Source organism: Oncorhynchus mykiss, chromosome 2 (genome assembly GCF_057628025.1).
Source record: "Oncorhynchus mykiss isolate SJ-2025 chromosome 2, ASM5762802v1, whole genome shotgun sequence".
In the NCBI taxonomy this organism is placed as follows: Eukaryota; Metazoa; Chordata; class Actinopteri; order Salmoniformes; family Salmonidae; genus Oncorhynchus; species Oncorhynchus mykiss.
In genome coordinates, this window is record NC_143023.1 from 29,101,023 (window position 1) to 29,128,529 (window position 27,507).

The window sequence follows — 27,507 nt, forward strand, 5'->3', positions numbered from 1 at the left end:
GTGGGTTAACTTGCCTTGTTCAGGGGAAGAAAGACACATTTTTACCTAGTCAGCTCGGGGATTCGATCTAGCAACCTTTCGGTTACTGGTCCAACGCTCTAACCACTAGGCTACTTGCCACCACAAAATGAGCTCTATCCATTTCATGATTTTCTAAGGCCTTATACAAACCCCAAAACACTTTTGAAGAAATGCTCTCTCTCCCCTTGCTGAGTCTACAGAGACATTAAACTGCAAACCAACAGAAGAAAAACACTTTTAAACAAGTATTTTAACCCATCTGATTTGTCAATGACATTAAAAAAACTTTCTTCAGTCCCTTGGTAAATCTAATTGCTAAATGCTGACTCAACGTTCACCTTGGCCAGAGCTTCTCTCTCCTCTACCTGGCATCAGGCCTAATCGGGTTCTCAGCAGGTGTTAGTTGGGGCTGGCAGTAGCCTGGACTCCCTGGGAAGAGTGTAGGGACAGCAGGCCATACATAAACACACATCTACTTTATGCCAGAGCTGAGTAGGCTGGTACACTCTACACTGTAGCAGCATCTGATAGTTTTCAAGTGCAGTACATATAATTAGGTGTTTACAGCAAAGCTGTGAAACCTATTGTTATTCTTAGATTATCAAATAACTCAAGCATAAATTGGAAACTATTTTTCCAATTTGGCACACAGAGACTACTGGTCATAAGTAACCATAGGACCAAATGACACCGAATGTAGGCCCATGGTACGTCTTAAATTTGTTTGAGAAAGCTAAGGGATTGGTCAAAAATATTGCTGAGGTATTGATAGGAAATCAGGAAATCAGATTTTACTTGTCCATTAAAATCCTTTGTAAATTCACTTCACAATGGCCTAGCAAGTCAAAACATTTTAGGGTCATCAAAGACATTAACATGATGAACCATGTTACGTTTGGCATTGATATCCTAAATAATAAGGAAACTATTAACAATAAACTTTTTTGACTATGTAATGCTGATTTGCTGACCACGCCGCTCACGTCGCGACGTGCCTGAGCATTGCAAAATAAATGTACACATACATGTTATTCAATCATTGCACCCAGACTGCTCGCGCGCGTCAATGAGCGTCTGCGTAGCCAGATGCTTAAATAGAACTTGGTTCTATTTGTGACACTTACCGCGCAGCAAATCCCGCCTCACCCATCTCTCCCATCTCCTCATTGGCTTTAAGGGGCATACACCCACGTGGGTGATTGAAAGATGAACTGAGGTTCACACTCCAGTCGGTAGTGTTATTGCACCTTATAGTTGGTAGCCAACCGCCATATAAAGTCCAAAGAAGAAGATGCCTGAATGAGGAGCGATTACTAGAAACTAACTCGGTTTACCCTTTTCTCTGTGGATTACTTGTCGGAGCAGAGGACCTTGTGCATTTCAGGTAAAATAACAACCCAATGTTTATATCCCAGGACAAATTAGCTAGCAGCAGCAAGCTAGCTTGCTAGCTAAATTGCCATAAATGTTTAATGCTTTTCAACCTGTCTCCAAATTAATATAGTTGGTTCAGAGTTCGTTTTGATATTTCGACCTGCATGTCCTGATCGCATCTGGTGTGTGTGGACAAAATCAACATGCTCACGATGGTGCATGCGGACGCATAAAAATCTTCTTCTCATGGGCTAAACGTAGATTCACTCCAGATTTGGTCTTTGGACTCATCATAATAGTCCCTAAAGTGTTTGAGAAGATAACATTGATTCATTCAAAGATGGCCACAATAGACCAGTAGATGCTGCTAACAATACTTCAAAATCTTATTTTCATGAACCATAGAACCAAAAGACACCACCTTTGTAATGTAGGCCCATGGTACATTTCTTAACTTAGTTTGAGAAAGCAATGGGATTGGTCAAAATATGTCTGAGTTATTGACAAATCAAAAATAAGACTTTATGTGTCCATTTAAACCACTTTAAATCCACTCCACAGTGGCCTATCAACTTTAAACTAGGCGTCTCTACAGGGTTGACTGGTTGAAACCAGGCAACACTTATTTTAAATTAAATCAGTTTTAACATGAACCATTTCATTGTAATATTCAAATTTGAGCTGGTTCAGGTCTGGCGTATAGCTTTTTGATAAAAGTCTACAATTAACATATTTGAATCAACAATAAAGTGCTTGGAAGCTATAAACATTTGAATCGTTTTAATACATTTCAACTTTCATTCATTTTAAGGGTATCAGCAGCATTATAAATGAACTCTCCAGGAAGACTGATGTCTACATAATGATCTTAGTTGTATTTGGCGTACAGGTGTCATTTCAGTTGAAAGACGGAGAAACTTAAAGAAACAGCTGACATATTCAAACAGTCATATCAACCAGAGACCTATGGTTCAAAGGTCAGGGACAAAAAACAACCACAATGTGATCTTACTCTGCGTTAGTTCAATTCAATTAATAACCAAACAACCATCCATTTGTACAGTAAAAAAAAAATGTTGCGTCTCTAGTTATGCTATAATGGTACACATACACGTCTTCCTCTCTTTCATCTGGTCTGTAACTAGTTTAAACGCAGTTTAAAGCTTTGTGGGGGTTCCTATGAAACACACAAACATATTTTTTGAGAGAAAAAAAAAGTATGAACATTAAAGCATTTCTTTTGTCATCGGTTCTAGAATTAATTCACTACTTCTCTACGTTTCAGCTGTTTTCTGTTATGTGTAGATGTTTAGCAACAGGTAGGTTGTGCGTCTGGCATCAAGAACTACTGTACTCAGTTGATAGGTTACAATTCAGTAACCTGATATCAAAGTATGGACTGTAATACACGACAGTAGAGTAAATTATGGCTTAGGAAAACTCCTATATGGCTTACTTTAGTATGGCAAGTGTCCATCTTTGCAAATGAACTTAACATGGTTGTGGCTGAGCTGCTGCTAAAGGAGTTAAGAGAGGAAATATCCATTTGGAGAATACAAGACAGTTTGAGGTATCGTTCCTTCAATGTCAAAATACAGTTTTTTACACAACCTTTTTCTGACAACACACCGTTCTATTTAGAATTCTCACATTTCTAGCAAACATGTTCACATCCTTCAACTACAAATAAAACAGAAATAAAATGAGCCAACCAATATGAAATCAAAACGAAAGGAGTGAATCCAAAAATGGCAATAATTATAATATTAATAACAATAATAACATTTTAAAAAGGAACGTCTTCATTTTGGCAAGATTTCCCATACACAGCAGGACAGCCTTGAGAGGGAACATTTATAAAATGAAAGAATAAGAAAAGTTCTATAAAAAGAAAAGCATATATTTTTTCATAATTTTTTTGTTTTGTTCAAAGAAATATTGGGTCTTGTTATTCAAATAATAAAATATTGACCATATTGTTTTTAAGTTTTTCCTTTTGGTATCACACTTAGCATACTCCAATAAACAAAAATGGTAGATAAGGTATTCACAGTAAAAAAATCATAAAAAGGAAGGTATCAGTGATACCTGGAGTAAACAGTTGATCTAAAACTTTGAGGACAGTGGCACTATGTGACTTTTTTAGGGTATGCGGCGGTAGCTAATCCAATTCTGCACAGAATATTAGATTCAGAAACTGGCAATGAAAGACGGACCTCCACACAAAACAGAGACATAAACTTGTAGTGAGACTAAGTTTTTCACAGCCATTCAAACAGTTACAACACAATTCATTTGGAGGATCTGAAAACAAATGTACCTAAATGGAATCCTCTTGTGATTGATGGAGACTTTCTCAAGTATCTCCAGCAAATTGACTGGGATTTTAGTCAGTAGTTACAACAAGGGGAAAGGCGGTGCTCTATCACAACACAGATTTTCATGTGGCTAGGTCGATAATAAATGGAACAGAAATTATTGAACATTTTAGAATATGGTCATAGTATTGGTCATAGTATTTATGTAATTCAAAGGACAGTTATTTGGCCATTTCAACTCCATCCTTGTAACAATATATGAAAATATCCCATTTTTGGAAACTGAAAATATGTGGAATTCCATGCCTCAAGTGGTCTGCCAGATACATGGAAAACAACCTGTGAACATTTTACAGTGTTACAGGTGGTTTCTTGAATTATCTTTGTAATAAGTTTTTTTGGTTTATGTAAGCTGTTTATGTAAGCTGCTTGTGTTTCTTAGTTTGTCTCGTCATTGGCTAATGGCAGCCCCTTAAAACAGGAACCCACCTGAAAACAACTTTTTTACGAAAAGGTTAATCGAGGAAAGACTGAAAACCGTAACAATCATACATCTTTGGATATCGTTCGACTTGGTTTTCATAGAATATTTGGAAAGTTTTGTTGAAACAGCGATCTACGGTAAAAGCTAGTGTCATTTGGGCTGTAAGTGTGAGGTAAGAATTGAATATGAATAGACATGAAGACAAAATACAAAACAAATTAGTCACTCAAAAAAGTGAACCATGGTCTGCTGAACAGAAGGTTCCCATGACAACAGAGGTATTTGAGGCACTGCAAACCAATCACTTTTAGTTGGTGACAGAAAGCTTCCAGCAACAATATACATTTGTAATTACATTTTGGAATTCTGCAGGAAAGGGCAAAAAAGTCAGCAAATTCATCCATAACAGAATGGTGAAACTCGGGCTTTATATTCCTTAATGTCCATACTTTCATGCAATGTACAAAGTTGAAAAAATGCTGTGCGTTCATATTTATCGCTCACTTTCGGTCAGGCTTTGTTTCCTGTTCCACGTTTCTGAGTCATGTCTTCCTCCAGCAAGACGAGATGGTGTTTGGCAGCAGCAGGTGATGCCTTAATAAAGAGACATTCATCTCGCTTTTCCTGTTTGACTGAGGAGACATGTCTGTTGTTCTTGTAGTGGTCCACAGCTGGGCTCCGAGACAGCTTGATTTGACATCATCAATGATGGTGGTCTCTCCATCACCCATTTGTGAAGCTGATGAGTCTGAGGTAGAATATGTACTTGAAGCATAGCCATGTGCTTCCATACTGCATGTCAGTAGCTGAAGTGACCCAACTCTGAATGAACCGCTTTAAATTAAGGCAGACGTTCAGGATTTGGACAAGGTGTTGAGTCCCAATTGTGGGGTTGGATGCTGGCAGGCGATTCTTGCAGAGAATAGGCGATCAGGAATCATATAATGTCAAACAACATATGTGAACTGGCAAACCCACAGATCCAACCAGTTATTCTGGGTAGAAGAGGGGCCTAGTGACATTCAATCACAATCCAAGGCCTCCTGCTTTTCTTGACAGGAAGGAATAGAAAGAGTGTACCACCCTCTGAACACAAGGAGTGGCAGCTGGCACAGGACTGGCATTTGGCACCCAAAAAGAAAAGGAAAGGGGGCACAGAAGTACCCTTTTGGTTGAGGTAGGTATGCTTGACCAGCAGCACGACAGGCAAAATGGTTACCTTGATAGCTCTGAAGTTCTCGTCAGGCTGAGGTAGCTATCTTTGGAGGTAAAACGTTTTGGTGGGGGAGCAGAAAGTTAACAAAGAGTTTGGGATAGGGGGTTGAACAGAAATGGCTGAATCTGTGATCACTCGACACCAGACCGCCTCAAGGCTAACATGGTGAGACAACAATCAATTAGCAAGGCTAAAGCAGACCACGTTACGTAGCCCTGAGGTACAATCTTGTGGAGCTAACCAGAGAACACCTATCAACTGAAAACATTCACTATATCTACTGTTTCACAAGCTGAACAGAGAAATCACTTTGGTACTGGCCTCAATGTAAGACTGATAGACTTTCTATCTCATCCATTGACTCAAGTTCAACATCTAATTATCTGAGAGCCACGTTTACTGTTCAAACTGGTAAAAGGCCTCAATATATTTATCAGAACCTGAAAATGGCACCATTGGCCATTAACTTAAAATGACATAAAATGAAGCTATTTATGGGTTTTGGTTTTAAGAAGATGCACAATGTCCAATACCACACTGAAAATATAAGGAATACAGTAATATTGCAGTTATCTTCAGAGATGAGCCAGCAGCATTTTACCTAATGAGTCATTTTGAATAATAAATGGCCTGTGCCCATTTCCTCTATAGCTATCAATACATTTCCATGGAACTAAAAATAAAATGATAAAATAAGGCTTTCAGCTTTGGTGTAAAAGACATGGGGTTAAAATCTCAATAGTTACTCATGACTACATTGGTACTACTTTGTTTTTACTTGAAGCTATTATAAAATACCTTTTTTCGTTTGTGGTATTGGACATTCAACAGAAGTCCTCAACCCATCATCTCTTACTCTCAGTTTCATTCTCAATCTCTCTCATTCCCTGCTAGAACTACGGCTGGACGGACACTGCAATAGGCAGACTATGGCTAAGGCGTTGGTGGGCAGGTGAGGTGGAGGAACCATAAAACAGCCATTAATTTCTCAGGCTAAGGGGACTGGGCTTGGGGGGGGGGGGGGGGTAAGTGGAGTGGTGTTTGGGTGCTTTAGCCGGTGCCTGTGCCAGGTTGGCATGGTGGGGGCTGCTCGATGAGGACTTGGCACTGCGCTGGGGGGTCTTGACCCTTAACAACCATCACTGGAGCAGTGATAGAGTCACATCTCTACAGGCAGAAAAGAGAAGGATGGTTATTATTATACTAACCCGGTCCATAGAACACAGAATGCTAGAACTGTGAGTGTGTATGGTGTAGAATTGTGCATATTACAGCTCCTTACCTGAGGTACTAATTCAATGACCTCGGGCATGCGGATCACCCCCTCTTTAGGTGGGCTAGCCCGCTGGTTCCTGTCTCCTCCTCGGGGCCCTGACCAGCCATCTTGGGTCCCTTTCCTGCAGAAGAAGCTGAGGAGAGAAGCATTCAAACATGGAATGAGACCCGTGTCCTCGAGTCAAAGTGACTCAATATCCAGGCAATAATAAATAAAGCAATGTAAACTAAAACCATATTCAAAACTTATTCTGCTACCATATTACATTTGACCAAAAAGTGCTTCCTTACCTGCGGCGGTAGCCAAACATGAGGAACAGAACACAGAAGAGGATGCATGCCATGCCAGTGTGGATTCCCACCACAATGCCAGTCATGGACCCCTCGTCATCCTGCTTGCAGTTACATGGGCTCTGCCCACCTGGACAAACACACACAAAAATGGGTTTTGTTAGTGGAAAAACAATAGAGGGATACACATACACACTCACATGCTCGCACAGACACGCATAAGTGCCACAACTCACACCATCTGTGGTGTCAATACAGCGATCTGCTTTAATTCTAATATAAGGAGGCAAATATTGTGCACTAATTACACCTAGAAAGAGTTGAAAACAAAAGTACACAAAAACACATTCCCTGTTCTTGTGGACTTGGCAAAACATCTGTGCAGACACACACTGAGATGTTCTTTCTGTGATCTGAAAGATTAACTAAAGAGATTTACATTACATTTACCTTTTCATAATATAGCTGACGCACTTATCCAGGATGAGTATATGTTTTTACATATATCCTCTGACTAGGGTTGCAAAGCTACTCGTAATTTACCAATGTAAATTTGGTAATTAACAGAAAATATGTGGCAATCTATGGTAACTTTGGTAATTTACTGTATACTTCAATAGCTTACAAAAATATATATGAATGTATAGTATTCATTTATTATATCTGTGTCCATATTGTCCATGAGTTCCTAGTAGATAGACCATATGGTTCAAGAGAAAATAGCTGAATGAATGAAAAAAGCATCTAATGAGTAATGGCATTATTTTCAAATAATTATTTTTTCTTCCAACATTGATTTTTTTCACATCTGGCACCAGTCTGACGCCAAAATATTGACAGCAAATACATATTGAAATAGTAAAATAAATAAAAGTGTGTAAAAAAAAATATAAAGGATATTTCACATTAAACACCAGTGGTATTCACTAAGTTGATGGTTTATATTTAGGATAATGTTTTACAGCTTTGTCATTCAATAGTAAAAAAAAAAAAAAAATCACCTTCATTATTTGACATGTGATATTGCCAGAGAGAGGGCCACCGATAACTACAGACATCTGTAATAATCTAAAGTACCCATTAGGGCCACTGGATGTCTTTTTATAAATTACATACAATTCTTGAAAGTTACCAAAATTCTTGTAGGTAACTGATCAACTTTAAAAGTTTCCAGTAGTATACCCTCCCTTTGTTGAAAAATCTTTCGATGAGCCCTTGAGCAAAGCACTGAACCCTAATTGCTCTGGATAAATTATTAAAATAAAAAATGTACCCCCTGACACATACTGACTAGACAGCATCATTGCTCCACATCGCCCCCTGGTGTAGTATGTTAGACAGTACCATTTTACACTGACAGTTACACATAGGGTCCTGATCCTAAATCAGTTTAAAGGTCCGTGTTTGTGTCTCACCGGAGCTGGTCTTGGCGCTGGTACCACTCTCAGCCAGTGAAACCAGATGCTTGTTGGCAGCACCGTCCCCATTGCCGTTGTAGGCCACTAGTTGGATCTCATACACAGCAGCGGGTTCTGAAACAGAGATGGCCAGTTTGGAAAACCAACCATAGAAAGCAACACCCTAATACGCAGAATTCATTCCATTTCAAAGGTCCTTTTGGTACCAGTACCGGCACTCTGCATTGTGAAAATGTCTGCTTTGTGTGCGTCATTGCAATCTGAGACCCTGCAGTGACAGTGGTTAGGAGTATTCTGCCTCATCACTGACCTAGATGGGAGATGGTGTGGGTGTTGATGTGGCCGGGAAACGCTTCCTGCCCCTGGAAGTTGGGCTGGGGGACCTCGCGGTAGGACAGCTTGAAGCCCTCTACCTTGCCCGACTTACTTGGCAGCTCCCAGAACACCTGCATGGCCGTCTTGTTCAGCACCTTGGTGAAGAAACTGGGAGAAATGGGTACTGTGAGGGGAAAGAGGGGAGGGACAGAGAAGATGAGTGGATTAACGTACAAATTGAATTCCAAACATGAGAAGACAGATAGAGAAAAGGGAAAGAGATGAGTGAGGCTTCGGATAAACAACCAAATGTGAAAAACTAAAACAAGGATATTTTACAAAAACAGGAAAAGATAGAAAAGTGAGAAAAAGTAAAGAGTTGGACAAATAAAAATATAGGTGCGATCGTGGAACATGAGAAATTAGACACTCTGATATGCAACTGCTTATCTCCTCTCATTTCATGATGTCTAAATGACGTACCGCCCCCTAGTGTTGTAGCCACCACAGTGCTGGACTGCTGGCTGGCTCCCAGAGGGGAGTAAGCCTTGAGGTAGATGGAGTAGGTGGTGGCGGGCTCAAGGGTGGTGAACTCATGCTGGAAGGTGGTCTTACTGACAGCTTCCTGCAGCTCTCTGCTGTCTGGCTCTGGAAGGGACAGGAAACATGCAGTGAGGTCATCATCTTTGCATCTTACGACAGGAAGGTATTAAAAAGAGGCGGTCTTGTGTACTACTGGAGTACTAGATACATAAGTGTCAGCAAAAAAATATCTTCAATTCTTCATATGAATTCCATGAAACAGCAAAAATATAAGATTCACTTTGGACAATGAAGTTGTATTATATTATAACAGCCTCCTTACCACCCAACATGCGGATGTGCAGCACATATCCGATTATGCTGTCGGTGACCTCTGGAGCGGGCTGGACCCAGGTGAGCTGTAGGGTAGTGGGGGACAGGGCCGTGGCAGTCAGGTCCTGAGGGGCCTCGGGCAACTCCGTGGACTGGGTGAGGGCCAGGCGGGCACTGGCCTGGTTGGTGCCAGCGCTGTTCTCAGCAATACACTGGTAGATGGCCTCGTCTTCTGTGGTGATGCGCGTCACCGCCAGCGTACTGTAGAGGGGGGGGTGGGGGAGGTGGGGGGGTATTGTTAAGAGTTGTAGTGACTAATAATGATGGTGTAATGAATATATTAATAACATTACTTGATGTTTAATTTGAATCTTATATTTGCAGATCTAAAAGTAAATCTAGATGAGTTAAAGCATACTAACTACTGTACCTGTTATTGTTGGTGAGCTTGACGTTGTCACCAGGCGTCAGGATTTTGCCGTTCTTCAGCCAGATGAGGTGAGGCTCGGGGACTCCCTGGGCCATACAGGTGAACACTGCACTGCTCCCTGCTGGTCTGGAGACAGACTGCGGCCACTGCAAAAACTCAGGAGGAGCTGGGAATAGAGAGAAAGAAAAAGAAAGAGAGTGAGCTTCTCCTATTTCGCTACGTGCTATGTAATTAATGCATGTGATGAAATGTTCCACCATCTTCTATTGTGTTAAAGTCTGCTTGGCAATATCTACATTTTGTAGTTTATTTCAATTTAATTTAAATGAGAGGGGTTGGGGAGGGAGATGGATAGGGGATGAGATACTGCTTGCTATTACAGGGCTCAGTGGCTGCTTTGACTGTGCAGTGTTGCCTGTCATGCAATTACTATAAAGCACAGTAGAGGGCAGCATAGATGTTTCAGCAACGCAGTTGACACAGATGGACTTGACATTATTCTGACCATTCTGGTTGTGAGACTAAAATGAGAATAAGATAAACTTGCCAAAATTATGTTTTGGATAATGGACAGTGTACGAGAGATACAATCTTGATTTAAATTCTAGGGTTTACTCAATATTTGATATGCCATGTTTGTGCTCAATTTAATATAGTTTAGGTGTCGAATGTTACTCAAAGAACTTGAAAAGGATGAAATGTCATTCTGTTCTGTGTTTTATGTGGTCAGGATGAGTGTTTGCCTCTGAATCCAAATCCCAAATAATCCACAAACAAGAAGAGCCACCACATCTCCAACAAGATAAGAACATTAAGGTCCAGACTCAGACTCCAACTGAGCATATGTCAAAACAAGGAGTCCAAAATCAAGTTCATTATCCATGATAGCAGCATCTCGTCCCCAAATTAAAGTGGCACCCCTGTCCGTCCCTCTTGTGACACCCGAGTGGAGAGGGAGACAGAGAGGGGCACAGAAGCAGTCTCTCGGCCACAATGGCATAATGTCTGTGTGCAAAAACCTGAGGCCTCGCCCCCCTCCACACGCATCTCATTGATCTACTACTTCCCCCACCCCCCTCGTAAAAATTAGCTTGCTCACAAATCCATTGTCAGGACTCTGGGAAAAGCGGACCAAGAGGAGAGGGAGGTGGGGTGGGGGGTGTAGGGGTGAAGGGGCTGGGGGCATGGGGGGTTGGGGCGGCCATCAATCAATGGCAGGGATGGATTTTATTTCTAACCAGGGCGCTGAGCCTCAATCTCTTTGCATTAACAAGGGACAGGAAAATAAAAGATGACATACAAGCTGGGCCTCTAAAGCTTGTGTACCGAAAAGATAAACATAAATGCTTGGTTTAATCTTGTGGAGATTTGAGGATATTGAGGAGATATATACCTGTTAGGGTTCCCAGGGTAGCAGAACTTGGATATGACAACAAATTGTGCTAAACATTTTTATATAACCACAGGAACACGTTTAATCTCCCTAACTGTTTTTCTTCCGTGGTCTCCCTAACAGAAATCCACCTGAGAGCAAAGCATAGGGCCAAATATTGGTTTAAGGAAAGTTGAAACAGTAAGCTGCCATAAATGGCCCTCTAGACATATCCATCAGCAACGAACTGTCCAATTCCTTATGTCGAGACTGACAGCAGTACTCCAAACAGTCTAGAATAAGTGTTTAATAAGTGTGTATTTCACTTCAGCTCCAGCAGTGTGGAGAGCTGAAATTGAGTTTGAGTAATGGTGGATCAATGCTGGATGTGTGTGAGAGCCTGGTGACAGAACGGCAGTCAGGGTCATTGTCATTCTGTTTGCAGAGAGAGCTCCCCAGCTGTCCCAGCCTGCCCCTCTGCAGAAGGGACCGAGGGGGTAGAGAAAAGGTGGAAAAGGGAGACTGTGGTTAGGGTGCAGGTTTGCTGGTTTGCTCATTTGAGAGCAAAAAAGATGGCTCCCATTGTGAGAGTGAATGTGGGCTGCGCCATACTACTGCATTTGGGGGAAGGACGGGTAATGAATTTACCCTCTAGCATCCCTCTCTCCTGTGCTAGAGTGCACTTCACACTTGGGCGAGGCCATTTATTTAGAGGAAAGATGCCTGTTATTTCAATGAGGGTTAGTGGTTCCTTTTGTTTCAGTGAACTAGAGGAGAAACCTGCAGTGAATGCTTTTCTTTGGGTCTGCCTGTCCCTCAGTCTAGGTGTTTGCCTACCAAAGGTGTGGCTGAACTATCTAGAGTTTTCTGTGTTCCTGTACGTTGCTGTGACTCATATTGTATACAGCAGACTTCAGCATTCTGGTCACACACATTTAGGTCCTCAATCATGAAAACCAATCACGGTCATAGATTGGTTTTCAACTGTTTCACATCATTTCTCATACAGAACTATACCGAAATATATTGAACTATCCAGAAATATACTGAATGTGCTTCCCTCTCTGTAAACCTGATTGCAGTGTCATCAGAGCAATACAATGAGTTGACCATGACCATGGCTAAAATCGAACACAACCACCATCATGACAAAGTTCACGACACATAGGTCCCAATTGTGAATTGTCCTAAATTCCCTGGAATATTATGCACATTTTCAGAAGGTGTGAATGAAAAGTAACTCTCAGCTTTCCCTATGCATGAGGATGCTAACCAAAAGCCATGGGAATGGCGTGTAGGCATACACATAGATGTCCCTTAGAATAAGCTGTTTTGCAAACACACAATGGCTGTCATGTCCCTTTGTGTCCTTAGCCCTTCTGTGTGTCTGACTGGCACTCGTGGCCTCTGTCCCCTGAACTTGGCCTTGCCTGTGTCTGTCGCCTGCAGCTGTGACAAAGACAAGTGTCCCCACAGGCCAGGGAGGTGGAGCGAGGACCGTCTCGCTGCTCTATCAAGGCCTGCCAATCATAGGCCTATAACAACAAAAAACCCATCAAAGCCCCACCCCCTACCACTAAAACTAAAACCCCACCCCCAACCATCTCACGCATAATTTCCTTAGGGCCTGCAGGGAGAGGGTCAGGGGTGAGAGATCAGAGGTGATCCCTCACTCTGGCACGATTACTCTGCTCCCCCTCCTCCTGCACTTGGGCTTTGCTAGCACTGTCTGTTTTATTCTGTTTCTATATCTTGTTATCTTTTTTCAGTTCTCTGTTTTACAATTTCTTCTGAATCTGTTCTCCCTATATCTCTCTTTTTCTCTCGGTCAACCTCAATCTCTCGGTCAACCTTAGGATCTTAATTTGATCACCCTGTTGCAGAAAAAATTTCCTGAAATGCACTTGTAGTGCATTGAATTTCCACTTCAATATTTCAGACTTGATTTTCCCCCCCCTTTTTTTTATTATCAACCCCTACAAAAATGTCCATTAATTCTAATCCACATAGTAATTCACATTTCTTGTTGCTAAAGCATTATTTTCCTTCTGTAGCAAACTGTCTCGAATTAAGATCCTACATCTGTATTTCTCACTGTCTGTTTTCTAATGTATTATTTTAATCGTCCCTTACTCTACCTCTCTCTGCTTCCCTGTACATTATATCTCCCCTTACTGTCTATGAGTGTGTACAGTATATCTCTCCTTGCTGTCTATGAGTGTGTACAGTATATCTCTCCTTGCTGTCTATGAGTGTGTACAGTATATCTCCCCTTGCTGTCTATGAGTGTGTACAGTATATCTCTCCTTGCTGTCTATGAGTGTGTACAGTATATCTCTCCTTGCTGTCTATGAGTGTGTACAGTATATCTCCCTTTGCTGTCTATGAGTGTGTACAGTATATCTCCCCTTGCTGTCTATGAGTGTGTACAGTATATCTCTCCTTGCTGTCTATGAGTGTGTACAGTATATCTCTCCTTGCTGTCTATGAGTGTGTACAGTATATCTCCCCTTGCTGTCTATTAGTGTGTACAGTATATCTCTCCTTGCTGTCTATGAGTGTGTACAGTATATCTCTCCTTGCTGTCTATGAGTGTGTACAGTATATCTCCCCTTGCTGTCTATTAGTGTGTACAGTATATCTCTCCTTGCTGTCTATGAGTGTGTACAGTATATCTCTCCTTGCTGTCTATGAGTGTGTACAGTATATCTCCCCTTGCTGTCTATGAGTGTGTATAGTATATCTCTCCTTGCTGTCTATGAGTGTGTACAGTATATCTCTCCTTGCTGTCTATGAGTGTGTACAGTATATCTCCCCTTGCTGTCTATGAGTGTGTACAGTATATCTCTCCTTGCTGTCTATGAGTGTGTACAGTATATCTCTCCTTGCTGTCTATGAGTGTGTACAGTATATCTCTCCTTGCTGTCTATGAGTGTGTACAGTATATCTCCCCTTGCTGTCTATTAGTGTGTACAGTATATCTCTCCTTGCTGTCTATGAGTGTGTACAGTATATCTCTCCTTGCTGTCTATGAGTGTGTACAGTATATCTCTCCTTGCTGTCTATGAGTGTGTACAGTATATCTCTCCTTGCTGTCTATGAGTGTGTACAGTATATCTCTCCTTGCTGTCTATGAGTGTGTACAGTATATCTCCCCTTGCTGTCTATTAGTGTGTACAGTATATCTCTCCTTGCTGTCTATGAGTGTGTACAGTATATCTCTCCTTGCTGTCTATGAGTGTGTACAGTATATCTCTCCTTGCTGTCTATGAGTGTGTACAGTATATCTCCCCTTGCTGTCTATTAGTGTGTACAGTATATCTCTCCTTGCTGTCTATGAGTGTGTACAGTATATCTCCCCTTGCTGTCTATTAGTGTGTACAGTATATCTCTCCTTGCTGTCTATGAGTGTGTACAGTATATCTCTCCTTGCTGTCTATGAGTGTGTACAGTATATCTCTCCTTGCTGTCTATGAGTGTGTACAGTATATCTCTCCTTGCTGTCTATGAGTGTGTATAGTATATCTCTCCTTGCTGTCTATGAGTGTGTACAGTATATCTCTCCTTGCTGTCTATGAGTGTGTACAGTATATCTCTCCTTGCTGTCTATGAGTGTGTACAGTATATCTCCCCTTGCTGTCTATGAGTGTGTACAGTATATCTCCCCTTGCTGTCTATAAGTGTGTACAGTATACTGTAATACTCCATTTCTTTATACCTTTGTTTCCCTTCTCTCTTGTGTTTAGTGTATGTGTACATGTCCCACTATCTCTATATTTTTCCATCTTTCTCTCTCTCTCCGTCTCTTTCTCTTCCCCACAGATGGTGATTATGCAGCCATTGTCTGACTGTGGCCTGCATCTGTCCTGGTCAGGTGGTCCCCTGGTGCAGCCAATTTATGACCCCCAGCAGCCAGCACCCCAAATTAGTTTGGGGGTGGGGGGCAGGAGGCAGACGCAACCAGGGAGATGAGGTCTGAAAAGGCATCCCATAATATGCAAAGCCAGACCAGACTTCATAAGACCGAAAAGGTCTGCAGAAGGTAAAGGCTGGTCAAGTTCAAGTAGAATCAGTGAACTTAGGAGATTTTCAGGCACATTGAGGCATATGGTATTTGACATGAGATATCAAGGGATTGAGTAAACTAGAATTAATATGGTATGTTTTATTGATGTTAGATTTGGGTATAGCCTGAGTCCCTGATATAGATGGTGTTAACATTATGGACTGGATTTTTGTTATCTACCCCCACATTAACTGTATGAGTGGTTTTAGAAAGAGCAGAAATGTTATCCACACTGTAACATACACACATGTATTGATCAAGTTATGAAAAATCAAGAGAAACTAAACCGATTCATATCTGTATATGAACGCTGACTGCAATTGTACTCCTCCAAACCTATTGATGGTTTGACCTCTTTGTTTTCAAATCAAGTTATGCTCTTTGTGCCTTTTCCAACGTCAATCAATAAATGAATGAATATATTCACCAAGCCCAATAAGGGCGCTAGCCAGATCCTGATTTAGAAAAACACAGAAAGCAGATACTGATTGATTGAGTTGGGTGGCGAGGACAAGCAGACAAACTCAGCCATTAACACCAGCTACCAGTATACATTTACAAATGTGTGTACTATCGTGCCATTTGGCAGTGTATTACTGACGTACAGGAAAGTATCACCTGACTAAACACTCCAACTATGAACACATACACACACTCACTCTGAAACTCAAATTTGAGTGTGTTTGTGTTTGAGTGTTACTCTGAGTTTATATTTATGTAGGCATAATTGTGAGTTGAATCCATGGGATGAACCACCATTAAGATGCTATAGTATAAAATATGATTATGATTATGAGCTAAAATAGGTAGAGGAGAGAGGTAGAATTACACATAAAGCCTCGTTGAAGTAGAGGGAGGGTCATTTCAGCAATAAACGGTATCTCCTCCTTCATCTTTGTCCAGCTGGAGCCCAATGCCAATAGAACATGTTGGCCAACAGCAGAACACTAAGGCCCCGTGCCAGGAGGTCAAAGGTGACCAGAAGAGTTGGGGGATGTCAGTTCACCCTTAAGGTCATGGTCAAATCTACCAAAGGTTAATATATTCTGACCTTCCTAAAATAACCCCAGCATCCCCACCATCCTCCATCCTGCTTATTACCTCTCTCCCTCCATCTCCCCCACACCCCTCTATCTCTACCCCCCAAAACAGAGCCCTGGGAGAGCCAGGTGCTCCCCTGAGGGAGACTTGAGATGAATTTCCAAATGGACCCCCAGACCCAACTCCCTCAGGCTCTTCTGTAGATCTGGAAAGACCACATAGGTTTCAAAAATATGCTAATAGCATCACCTTGTCTCCTGATTGGCTGGGTGGAATGTCTGACATGTTTTTTCTACCTATCCACTAATTTCAGATCTACAGAAGTGTTTTCTGGGTAGGGGCTAGGGGGGCATTTAGCATAGGCCTGGGAGGCACCGGTCTATTGAGGTGATGGTTGAGTGGTTTCCTGGAGGCTGGTAATGGTGGGTGGGAGATCTGAAAAGTGCTGTATCAACAAAGCCAATATTGCATTGTGTGTATTTGGGGTTTGAGGGTTAATACTAGTGTGTTTGGTGTGAGATTGATGGGTACCACAACTCACCCTGCACCACCAGTCTGCCCAGCGCAGTACGCCTCATTCTGGTCCCAGGGCGGTTGGCAGAGCACACGTACACCCCAGAGTGTTGCAGGTTGGCATCTGAGATCATCAGGTTCCCCGTACCCAGCACCTGGATACCCTCCACCCCGATGGAGCGCCCGTCTGGAGGAGAAGAGAGAGATAATGCAAAAGGGGGAGAGTTAGAGTGCTGAAAGTCTCATCTGTAGCAGAAATGGATGATCTATTTAGCACAGAACTACTCAACAATATTAAGGCAGCATTTAGTCAATGTTCAACTACCAAGGCCACATTGAAGTCTTATATCATGTGTATGTTTGCTGTCACTTCTGTAACCCGAATAGGTGTCAGAAAAGTGACAATAACAAATAGATTTTAACGGTTAACGATAACAAATTGATGTTACGAGACAATACTCTCTGTGGTAGAATCATTTTGTCTTGGGTTTGGACAGTGATGTAGGTTGTGTGAGAGGGAACAGTGATGTAGAGTGAGAGGGAGCAGAACCCTACCCAGCCGACTCCAGGACACGATGGGTCGAGGGTTGCCAGTGGCGATGCACTCCAAGATGGCAGTCTGGTGCACAGTGATGGTCAGGTTCTGAGGACCCGACAGAATCACTGGCTCCTTGTAGATCCGTGGAGCTGCCACTGTAGAGATAAAAAGAGAGAGAGAGAAGATAGGAAATGGTGACAAAGTAAAAATACAGATATCAGTAAATACACAAACAGATATTTGTTATTAGCAGATATGATCTCTGACACATACATCCTCAGAGAGGACAGCTTCTCTTACCAGTGACAGTGAGCTGGGCCTCGTGACTGTAGCGAGTGTTAGCGATGTTGGTGGCTACGCAGCGATACACACCACTGTCAGCCCACCTTACACCGGTTATCTGCAGGATCCCTGTGGGCAGGATGGTGTACCTGAATACAGGAAAGGAGAATTATAGTGTGTGTGTGTGTGTGTGTGTGTGTGTGTGTGTGTGTGTGTGTGTGTGTGTGTGTGTGTGTGTGTGTGTGTGTGTGTGTGTGTGTGTGTGTGTGTGTGTGTGTGTACCCATGGGTTACCTGTTATCATCAGTATTCACAGCGGTTCTGTTTTTCTCCCAGGAGATGCTGGCCTCTGGGATTCCGTTCACCTGGCAGGTCAGTCTGGCAACGCCACCCTCATCCACCGACTTGGACTCTGGGTGAGTGTGGAACTTAGGGAGAGCTGTGAGTGAGAGAAAATAGTCATGTCCAAGACGGTTTTCAATGTCCTAGAACCTGGAGACAGGTCTTTCTGATGGGCTTAGAGCAACTGCATTTTTCTTAAATGAAAGTGAATCACCATGGTAACCCCTTTCCCTAAGGGGAGAACCACCAATCATTCCAATAGCCATAATTCTGCTGGTTTACCCAAAATCCCCTGCACCTCCCAACCCCCAACCACCCACTTCTGGTTTTATTTGGCCAGAGGGAGGGGTCAGGAGATTGAGTGAATGAAAGGTTGTCCACTCAGTGGGGCGTTTAGAGTGGGGGGAGGTGCTGTGGTTATTAATGTTCAGTCCCAACTGGGGACAGATAATGGAGGAAGGGGTGGGAAGGAAGGATTAAAGCAGTCAGGTATGATTTAAAGGCACAATGGGTAGTATCAAATGAATGAACACACATAAAGAATGTCTTGACCAGCATGGGAGCCGGTTTATGTGAGATGCTATGTTCACTTCAATGGCTTGCTAGCCATTTCAAAGAGTTGTGTCACACATGACTCTTACAGTATACCGTATGTGTATCATCTGTCTTATGTATGACTACTAATCTGTGTGTGAGCACTCCAATATGTATATGTGCCTGCGCGTGTCTGTGGTGTGTGTAACTTACATGCCAGCTGAACCCTGGCCTTGCGGCTGATCAGCATGCCATAGTGGTTCTGGGCAGCACAGTCATACTCCCCAGCGTCCGTCTCATTGCTCTCTTTCCTCTTCTGGAAGCTCTTGATCAGGAGAGTTCCGTTGGTCAACACGCTAGCCTTCGGCCCGGTGGGAACGGGCACTCCGTTGTGCCGCCACATCACAGAGATAGGCCCCTCCCCTTCCACCTGGCAGTCCAGCATCAGGGGCCGATCACGCACGGCGATGACATCATTGGGCTCCTTCAAGAAGGCCAGCTCAGAGGCTCTGCCCAACACTGGGAGAGAGAAGAGGAGCATGGGAGGTCAGGTACTGCTGAAGTTCTCCTCCATTCATATGATGATAAGGATGATGATGATGTAGGTAAGAGGGCTGATGACAAGGGACATCCTCAGGACATAATGGAGCATCTGATGATGATGATGGTGGTGGTGGAGTTGATGATGAAGAAGAGGACAATGATGGAAGTAAGAGGGCTGTTGAAAAATGACAATGATGAAGATGAGAATGAGGATGATAATAATGATGACACACACACACACACACACACACATTCACACGGACACACACACACACGCAAAAGACTCTTAAAGCTGAACTGACATCAGGAATATGACCTATCACCTACTATTACACTACTACACCAATCAATCAGTGATTCCAGTACAGAGCCATCAGAGGGCCAGAGGTTGAAACTCTCCACTGAAAGATGGCTGATGAAGCCATCCTAGTGCTGATGTCATCGATCTAAGTGGACTTTTTTCGTAAATTATTCTCTGTTAACGACCTGTCTATTGGTTTCGTGTAGTGCCTTAAGCACATATCACACTGTGTTATATCACCATTGTAAAATATAGCTCCTACATAGTTAGCAAGTTTAGGAGCTTCCAATACCGACAATATATGGCCATGTGGTTCTGGGGAAATATATTGAAGCACCTTTCTTGGTGGATTGATTTATAACAAATAAACAGTGTGTCTGTTTAAACTTTTCCAGTGCTCTATGTAAACCAATCTCTGCCCAACTAGATGTTGGACATAATCCAGGCCCTTGTGTTCTTAATAACACCTTAATTACCGCTGAATAACAGGGTTGTTAATGAGAGATTAATAGGGGAAAAAGAGGACGCTGGATTACTCCTTGGCTGGGTTTATAGCGCTAGGCTGGGAATCACACACTGATAAATGGCCAGTTTCATTGAGCAAGAGCAGACAGCCTGAAGCCCTAACTCTTTCCCCACAATGAGACCCTGTGAAAAGTGAGACTGCCTCTCTCAGTGGTGTGCCCCACACACAGTGTGCACTGGTGACAGCTTCATTCTCCAGATGGGGGTGTGTGTGAGTGTGAATGTGAGTGTGAGTGTGAGTGTGTGAGAGAGAGAGAGAGAGAGAGAGAGAGGGAGAGGGGGGGGGGGATATTGGACTGAAAAAGTGAGAAACAACAGCGCAGAGGGAGGGGAGCAAAGATAATGTCTTCAGAGGAGTCTGTTTGGGTAGTTTTCAGAAGGGTGAACTTGCACTTGACTTTCCTCCAGCCTGATTGATAGCTCTGTTAGTCACCTCCACCCCCCATCCTATTCTGCCTTTCACAGTGCCCCCCCCCCCCTCCTTCCCCCACACGCAAACACAATTAATTCCCAAAACTGCCTTACAATAGTGCCGAATGCCATGGAGCCATTGAAGCAAGAGAGGGCCTGAACAATGCAAGAAGTAGGGAAGAAGGGGGGAGAGGGAGAGGGGTTAGGGGTCAAGTTTGGATGACTTCAATGAAGTCTGGGTGGATGACTAGTGAGAGCCCCCCCACACACCCCCTTTTCCCTTTTCCCCTATGTCCCCTTTAGTCATCGCCCACTCAGATGAGAACATCTGCCCCCCTCTCGCCAGCCACTCTACTGCACCCCCCTGTCCCCCTCTCCCCTTTTTAACTTGAACTTGGAGGTGACTTTCCCATGCCACCCCCATCGCTCACACTTCGCCGAACCCCGTCACCGATTCCGTCGACACGCCCGTCGCCCCATTATACGCACCATTTGGCGATACCCCTTCTGTTCCCCCTGATTTTTAACCCTCTCCCTTTCCTCTGACCCATTCTAAAGTCCAATCCACCTTTCCCCGATGTTCATGATTTAAAAAAAGGAGAGATGCTGAGAAGAAGAAAAGGTTCAGTTCATTTTCGGTCTCTTATGTTGATATGGCAAGCTGTGGAATTGTAGCGTGTGACGTCTGGATCCCCTGACCCTGTGACCCTTCCGAAGAACAACAATACACACTCCCCAGACACAACAAACCCCCGCCTACATCAACACGGCCGACCACAGCAAACCTCTGCAACCGTCAAACATCCCACCAAAAACACGCCAGACAGCTGCTCTTTCTTTCCCAACTCCTTCCCCCCATCCATCCAGTCTTCCCATCCTCGCCATAGTCCTCTCCCATAGCCCCCTCTCCCACATCAGCCCATTCTGGGAGACCCAGTCTAAACTCCAGTTCTTGGCTCTGCTCCAACACATGCTGTGTAATCTCCACTGCCTCCAGTTGTTTTTTTGTTTGTCCAATTAGCCTCCCTTTACTCTATTTAATCCCTCCCCCTTTTCCCATTAATCCACCTTTATTGACTCCCTCTGTAACAAATAACAACTAACCAGAAACTACAATCTACAGTATAGCTGCGCATCCACAGGACTGATCCTTAAAGCATCTTAATCTAAATGAAGATATCTTCTCGCTCCAGTAGATACCTGATCATTACATTTAGATTTGGGTTATACACCTTTTAATCACTGACATACAATTCTTCTCAATCCCCTGCACCTTCCAACAACTATATATTATGTGAGTACTTGGGCCATTCAGGGTAAAACTCCATCATTTACACAATCAATGCACACGTGGATGCATGCCAAATAAGCAGCCACAGTACGAGGAATCTTAAACCCTTCAAACTTATTTTACAATCTCCTTCATATCTGCTCTGCAAAATATATACATTCTGGATTTCAATACTATGACCCAGGACCAGGTCGAAGCTTAAGTCACTCTGGCCTGGCGTCTTAGAACAGGCCCCAAGTCACACTGCCTGACACAGCTGGGAAGCTTGGGCCCCAGGTCTTTGTAGTTCAGAACGACTGCTTGCACTACCCAGAGACACTCAGTCAAGCTTAACATCTGATGTAAGGGGTAGCAGTGGATAATGGAATACCTGGGATGCTATGCTGGGGATGTAAAGAGAGTGAGATGTCGGTCACGGTAACTAAGGATTAGATGCATGTCAAATCTTCTGTGGGGACATATTGGATTAGAGATATCTGGGGACTTCCATGCTGGGGATAGAGGGAGAGTGTAATGTAAGAAGGGACTATGAGGGAAACAGTTAAGTGCACAGTTAAGTTTGCACAGTCACAGTTTTTTTTTAATGATTAAGGTTTTGGGAAACCTTAATCATTCATTTGTACTTGAAATCAGAGGCATAAAGCGAATTATGATATTATTTATCATCTACATGTATGTATGCCATATAAAAGCAGCCAAGCTGCCTTATAAATTCCCAGCCGTATTCTACACAGTCAAAATGCAAAGCCCATCTTTACCACTGCAGCCCTGCATTCGCCCCTGTGCCGCGGAGTGTGATTAAGTGTTAAGTTTAGGGATAAATTCGCCACCCATCTGGGTGCTCATAATAAGCAGAAGGGGGGCTATCCAGAACACTAAGGACAGGGTCCCCCCCCCCCATCCCCCAGCTTTCCCTCACACTCCACCCCACCAAAATCCCAAATCTCCACCCCTCAGCCCCAGACTGTGACCCCAGAACCCTAAAAGGTCATGAGAGAGTTGGCTGAGGGGACTGAGGGGGCCGGGGTTGAGGACAGCTTGCATTCGGTCACCAAACCACCCCCCCTACCCCAGTCCCTTCATTGTTTATTGTCGCCTCAGACTTGGCAGTGAACTTCACAGTTTCCATTGTGACTGTGGCGTGAAGGTGGCTAAGCCCCCCAGGACGATGAAAAGGGGGTTCAGGGTCGAGGCAGAGAAGGCAAACACAAGTAAATCCCTTCATTGGTTGTGTCCTCTATATTTTTCCCTGTGTGGGTTTGTATGTTTTTTGTGTGTGAGTGTGTGTGTGTGTGTGGGGGGGGGGGGGGGGCTGCTAGCGAGTCAAGCCCAGTTGCAGGTCTGTCGCTGAATCCTTAATTGACTTGTCCCATACTATCCCCTCTCCCTGACCCTGGAAACCCCTGCATGAAGGGGAGAGGCCGACTTTGGAGATAGAAGGATGCCATTGTGAAAATGAACGTATTTTATGTGCGCTTCACTTTATGTGCTTTCCTAAATGTTTACAGTGTTGATAAGCTCCATTAGGTGAAATGGATAAGATCAATGAACATGCTTTAATAAGCATAGAATTCTAAAGGCTTAGTTGTATTATCAGCTCAAGTCGCACCACAGGCAGACCCTCTGGTATAGGCTTAAACATGTCTTATTAGCAGTGGATATTGCTACAGCCAGCAGCTCTCCCTCTCTCCTTTCACCTTTTCCTTCACTAGCCTCCTTCACTCTTCATCATAGCAGAGGGCTAGGCACAGATGATGTCTACTGAATTAGGCCCATGCAGGCAGGCAGGCAGGCATAATGGATGGAGGGGAGGGGGGTAGAAAGGCCTGTATAAGTATTGGGGTCTGACTCCTAGGCCCAGCTGGGATTGAGGATTGGGGGTGCTGGGGCAGGGGGCTGTGGATTTGGGGACTGACGTCGCAGGGCTGGGCCTATTGTCCCACTAATAGGAGTTAAACTCCCCTCTCTACTCCTCTCCCAGCCCCAACCTTTATGGCTGGTGATGGTGCACCAGCAGATCTGCTCCCAGCATAGCTCCTCTCCTATTGTTTAAACAGCCACTTCTTCATTAATTGCCAGCCAATTTGGCATTAGTGTGTGTGTGAACACGAGACCCTTTTCCCATTGCGCTAATTAATTCACTTCCGCCTACAATCACTTCCTTACACACCCATGGGTTCGTTCAGCAAGTGTAGGGGGCATTTAAGGACCAATTACAAGGGGTGGCATTGTAGGAATGTGGGCAATGTTGGCAACAGACTAAGCATCCATTATGCAACGTTTTGAGATAACATATTTAGCTTGTCTGTTATTCATCATTCAACAACCCTTAATGGCCTAGTTAATGACAATACAGTCTAATGACAACACACTGTGTTGGTGAATTCATCAGTATTTTAACACTTGTTCTAACTACTTAGAATATGCTCCAAGCATATTTTTTTTAATTTATTTTGGCCAGAGTCTGTATTAAAGCGAAAATCACTTTCCTCCATTTTTCTCACCCCCAGTTTTCTGTAAGTGGGATAGGCCTATACTTCGATCAGAACTCTGTGGCCATGTAAAAACAGCACAATCAAAATAAGACAGATCCTAAACTAACCAACTTTGCTTTCCCTTTGCCTCAGCCTGAGTTCCTCAGAAACATGTTAGAGAGATGCAGTGGAGCACATTTTGTCAAAGTAATTGCAACCCCGAATCGGGATGACCAAAATGTATTGACATTGTTGGACAGAAATGGCCTATGTCATCTTGTACTGCTGCTTGTGAAAGTGGCTTCTGTCAAGAAGTCAACATCAGGTCTCATTGACCACCAGCAGTTGATTGAATGGATTTCACTTTTAAGAACAGGAAGTCTAGTTTATCTTTAATCGAAAACAATGCCAGAACGAAGGTTGTTCCATGTTTCGATATTGTTTCAATTAAACTGATAGATAGAGATGGACATGTTTTTCCGATACTGTCCTTAAAATTCACTTTTACACACTTTCTTGATAACTTTCTTTCTTGAGGTCAATAAACCTCAGTGTGTCTTTCTCTTTCTCTTATAAAAGGTTTCATTGTATAGTGAACACAATGTTATTTTCAGTCTCTATACATCCCACCTCAAAGGGCCTTGGGAGAATTATGCTCTCAATGTATGAGACTCGTGGTGTAAATTGTTCTTTCACCAAGCCCATGATACACAGGCAATTTGTTTTGGCAATATTCATCTTATTGACTAGGTGGCCCTGCCGATTAAATTTCCCCAGATAATAAAACGATTCTCATTTACAATGGAAAAGGTTTCAGTAACCATTACTGGCAACATTGCTCTGCAATATTGCATCAAAACAATGGCCAGTGTTGCCTTTAGGTCTTGCTTAAAGTCCTATAAAATGTAATACATATTGAATCGCATACCTAAAAACTATATGTCATTCATAACTGCTGTCCAAAAGGGTTGAATACCTGCATTTTTTATTTGGTCTATGCATGTAATTAACCAAGTAATTACTGTGGGGAACTTTCTTATCCCTCATACACACAGCAATAACAGCCAGCAGCACTGTTTCTATGCACCAACGTCAGTCTTATTTGTTATATATGAACCCAGGGTGGGTCCAGCCACATAAGAGGTGAAGAAGTGGGGAGGCCAACAGGGAAGGCTATGAGGCTATGGCACAGAGAGCAAATATGTCTGAAGGAACTAAGGCCAAGCTTTTGAGCCTCATGGCAGAGTAGCGCCTTGGCCCTGATTCTACCTCATTGTAGATCTTTGGGATTAACACCCCCAGTCAGAAGGGTGTCTGGTTGAGAGTAGGAGAACACTGTCTGTGCAGGCTGGGGGAGAATGTTTGTGTGTGTTTGCCTAGGTTTTAGGGGATGTCTAGTAAGGCGGCTGCAGGGGGATTACTGAACACCCAATCACACACACCACCATACCCCCAAATGAGGTGTCGGGTGGGAGGCAGACAGAGAGGGTCGGTCTGTTTTATGTAAATTAAGGTGTGAGGACGCCAATCATTGTTTGACCCCAATGTTCCTGGCTGCCCTGTGTCTGACCATGGTAGAGGAGTCTGATCTTACCAAATATCCCTGACCAAATATTCCTGAGATTTCAATACACAAGTGGTAGCCAAAACATTGCCATTTCCCATCCTATAGTTACTGGATTTACAGATATGTTCCTTGCCTGAGTTTAACACTATTTTATGAGAAGTGTAAACATGGTTCTTATGGAAACAGTTACAAACTGCACATCTTGGTTAAAGATGGTACAGTGTTTTGAATCAGATGGAGACTTGAACAGCCAATACCTGATTAAGGAATAAATGCATGAGAGGCAATAGTCAGGTTCAGAGGATGAGTCAAATGTACTAGCATGTTCAAGGTTAGTATTGAAAGGTTGTATTGGATTAGTGTTGTGATGATTATGTGAAGTTTGTTTGATGGATAGCCATTTTTTATTTTATTTTTTTAAATATATTTTTTAAACCTTTATTTAACTAGGCAAGTCAGTTAAGAACAAATTCTTATTTTCAATGACGGCCTAGGAACATTGGGTTAACTGTCTGTTCAGGGGCAGAACGACAGATTTGTACCTTGTCAGCTCGGTGGTTTGAACTTGCAACCTTCCGGGTCATTATTTGGTATTAAGTGGTGCAATCAGAGAAAATAATGTGGGAGCTGACTAAAGTTAATAACATGAAGCCTGACATGATAAAGCACCGTGAGTTCCTGTCCCCAAATTGCCTTATAGCGAAGTAAACTTGTGCGTAAAAGGAGAGAGAAATGGCTAGTATCTTTACGCACCGGCTGAATGGTGCATCATACTAGCACACCGTTGAAATCTCTGATCAAACATATGTCAACTTTTGTGCTGATAACACACAATTAATGAAACATATTGGAATGAAAAACGTTTAAAATAAGTATCTAATGCTCTTGTATTTCACCTTACCCGAATCAATAACAACATTTATTTTATTTTTTTGAAGGCTCTCCATTCTGATTTCCACGCATAATATACATATTAACACTATAGACATGCATGTTGAAGGTCAAAAGCTTCCCTCCAAAGACATAGTTGTAAATATCCTAACGGTTCCAACTTGGCCATTCATCTTTACGCGCGCCTTAACAGCCCCCATTGATTTATCTCATTACACCCATGGTATCCCAGAGGTTGCAAACTACACATGTCCCCTAATCGACACCAATGACTTTATGGAAGACATACACAGACGAGATGGAGTCGACAGGAAAGGAAAAAATAGCTTTTACGCACTGCAATAGGCTAGAGAGTCGGGTGCACACTAAAGACGCATGGCTTCACGTTCACCTCAAATACAGGAGATAGTGAGGCGGCATGCTAAACTAATTTCAAAGTCACATGCAAGTAGCAAGACATTCAGTGGGTTCCGCATGGAGTACATTTACTTGACGTTTACTACCGTTACCCATTCAAAGCTCGAACACTCATCCGCTTAAATATGAAAAGCATTACCTGAAGATATGACCACCATTAGAAAAAGCAGAAAAATCCTCGTCTGGTTCATGTTTTAGTATTAATCCCTTTTAGTTTGAGGTCTAACTATTATAGCAACGCTTTAATAGCGAGCTTCACTCCTTAAAATGTATTAAATAAAAATCCCAACAAAATCTCAAAAAATCATTTCCGCAGTTTAAGTTCCACTGTCCAGCGAACGGCTGGCTTCTGGACTCGTTCAAGGCTGCTTTGAGAATGTCCCGTTTGCTATTGTAGAAGGGC

General features: G+C 42.9%; 1 protein-coding gene across 1 annotated transcript; it reads right to left on the reverse strand.

Annotated features, from left to right (window-relative positions):
* Positions 1–6,463: 6,463 nt before the first annotated feature.
* On the reverse strand, positions 6,464–27,439 carry LOC110534642 (immunoglobulin superfamily DCC subclass member 3). Its single transcript, XM_036944937.2, has 14 exons — positions 27,244–27,439; positions 18,898–19,203; positions 18,103–18,247; positions 17,828–17,958; positions 17,545–17,682; positions 17,018–17,176; positions 9,998–10,163; positions 9,578–9,828; positions 9,196–9,360; positions 8,708–8,896; positions 8,395–8,511; positions 6,980–7,109; positions 6,696–6,822; positions 6,464–6,580 (listed from the first exon to the last, which is right to left on the reverse strand). Exons 1-14 carry the CDS (start codon positions 27,293–27,295, stop codon positions 6,464–6,466), a joined length of 2,193 nt encoding a protein of 730 aa, XP_036800832.2. The 5' UTR covers positions 27,296–27,439.
* Between the last annotated feature and the right edge of the window lie 68 nt (positions 27,440–27,507).

What these genes read in the sequence shown, in the direction of transcription:
- LOC110534642 (XM_036944937.2), bottom strand. Translation starts at nt 27,295, where the DNA reads ATGAACCAGACGAGGATTTTTCTGCTTTTTCTAATGGTGGTCATATCT. An exon ending in GGGCAGACTGGTGGTGCAGG is followed by an intron (nt 10,164 to 17,017) that starts GTGAGTTGTGGT and finishes CTCTATTCCCAG; the next exon opens with CTCCTCCTGAGTTTTTGCAG. An exon ending in AAGCTCACCAACAATAACAG is followed by an intron (nt 9,829 to 9,997) that starts GTACAGTAGTTA and finishes CCCCCTCTACAG; the next exon opens with TACGCTGGCGGTGACGCGCA.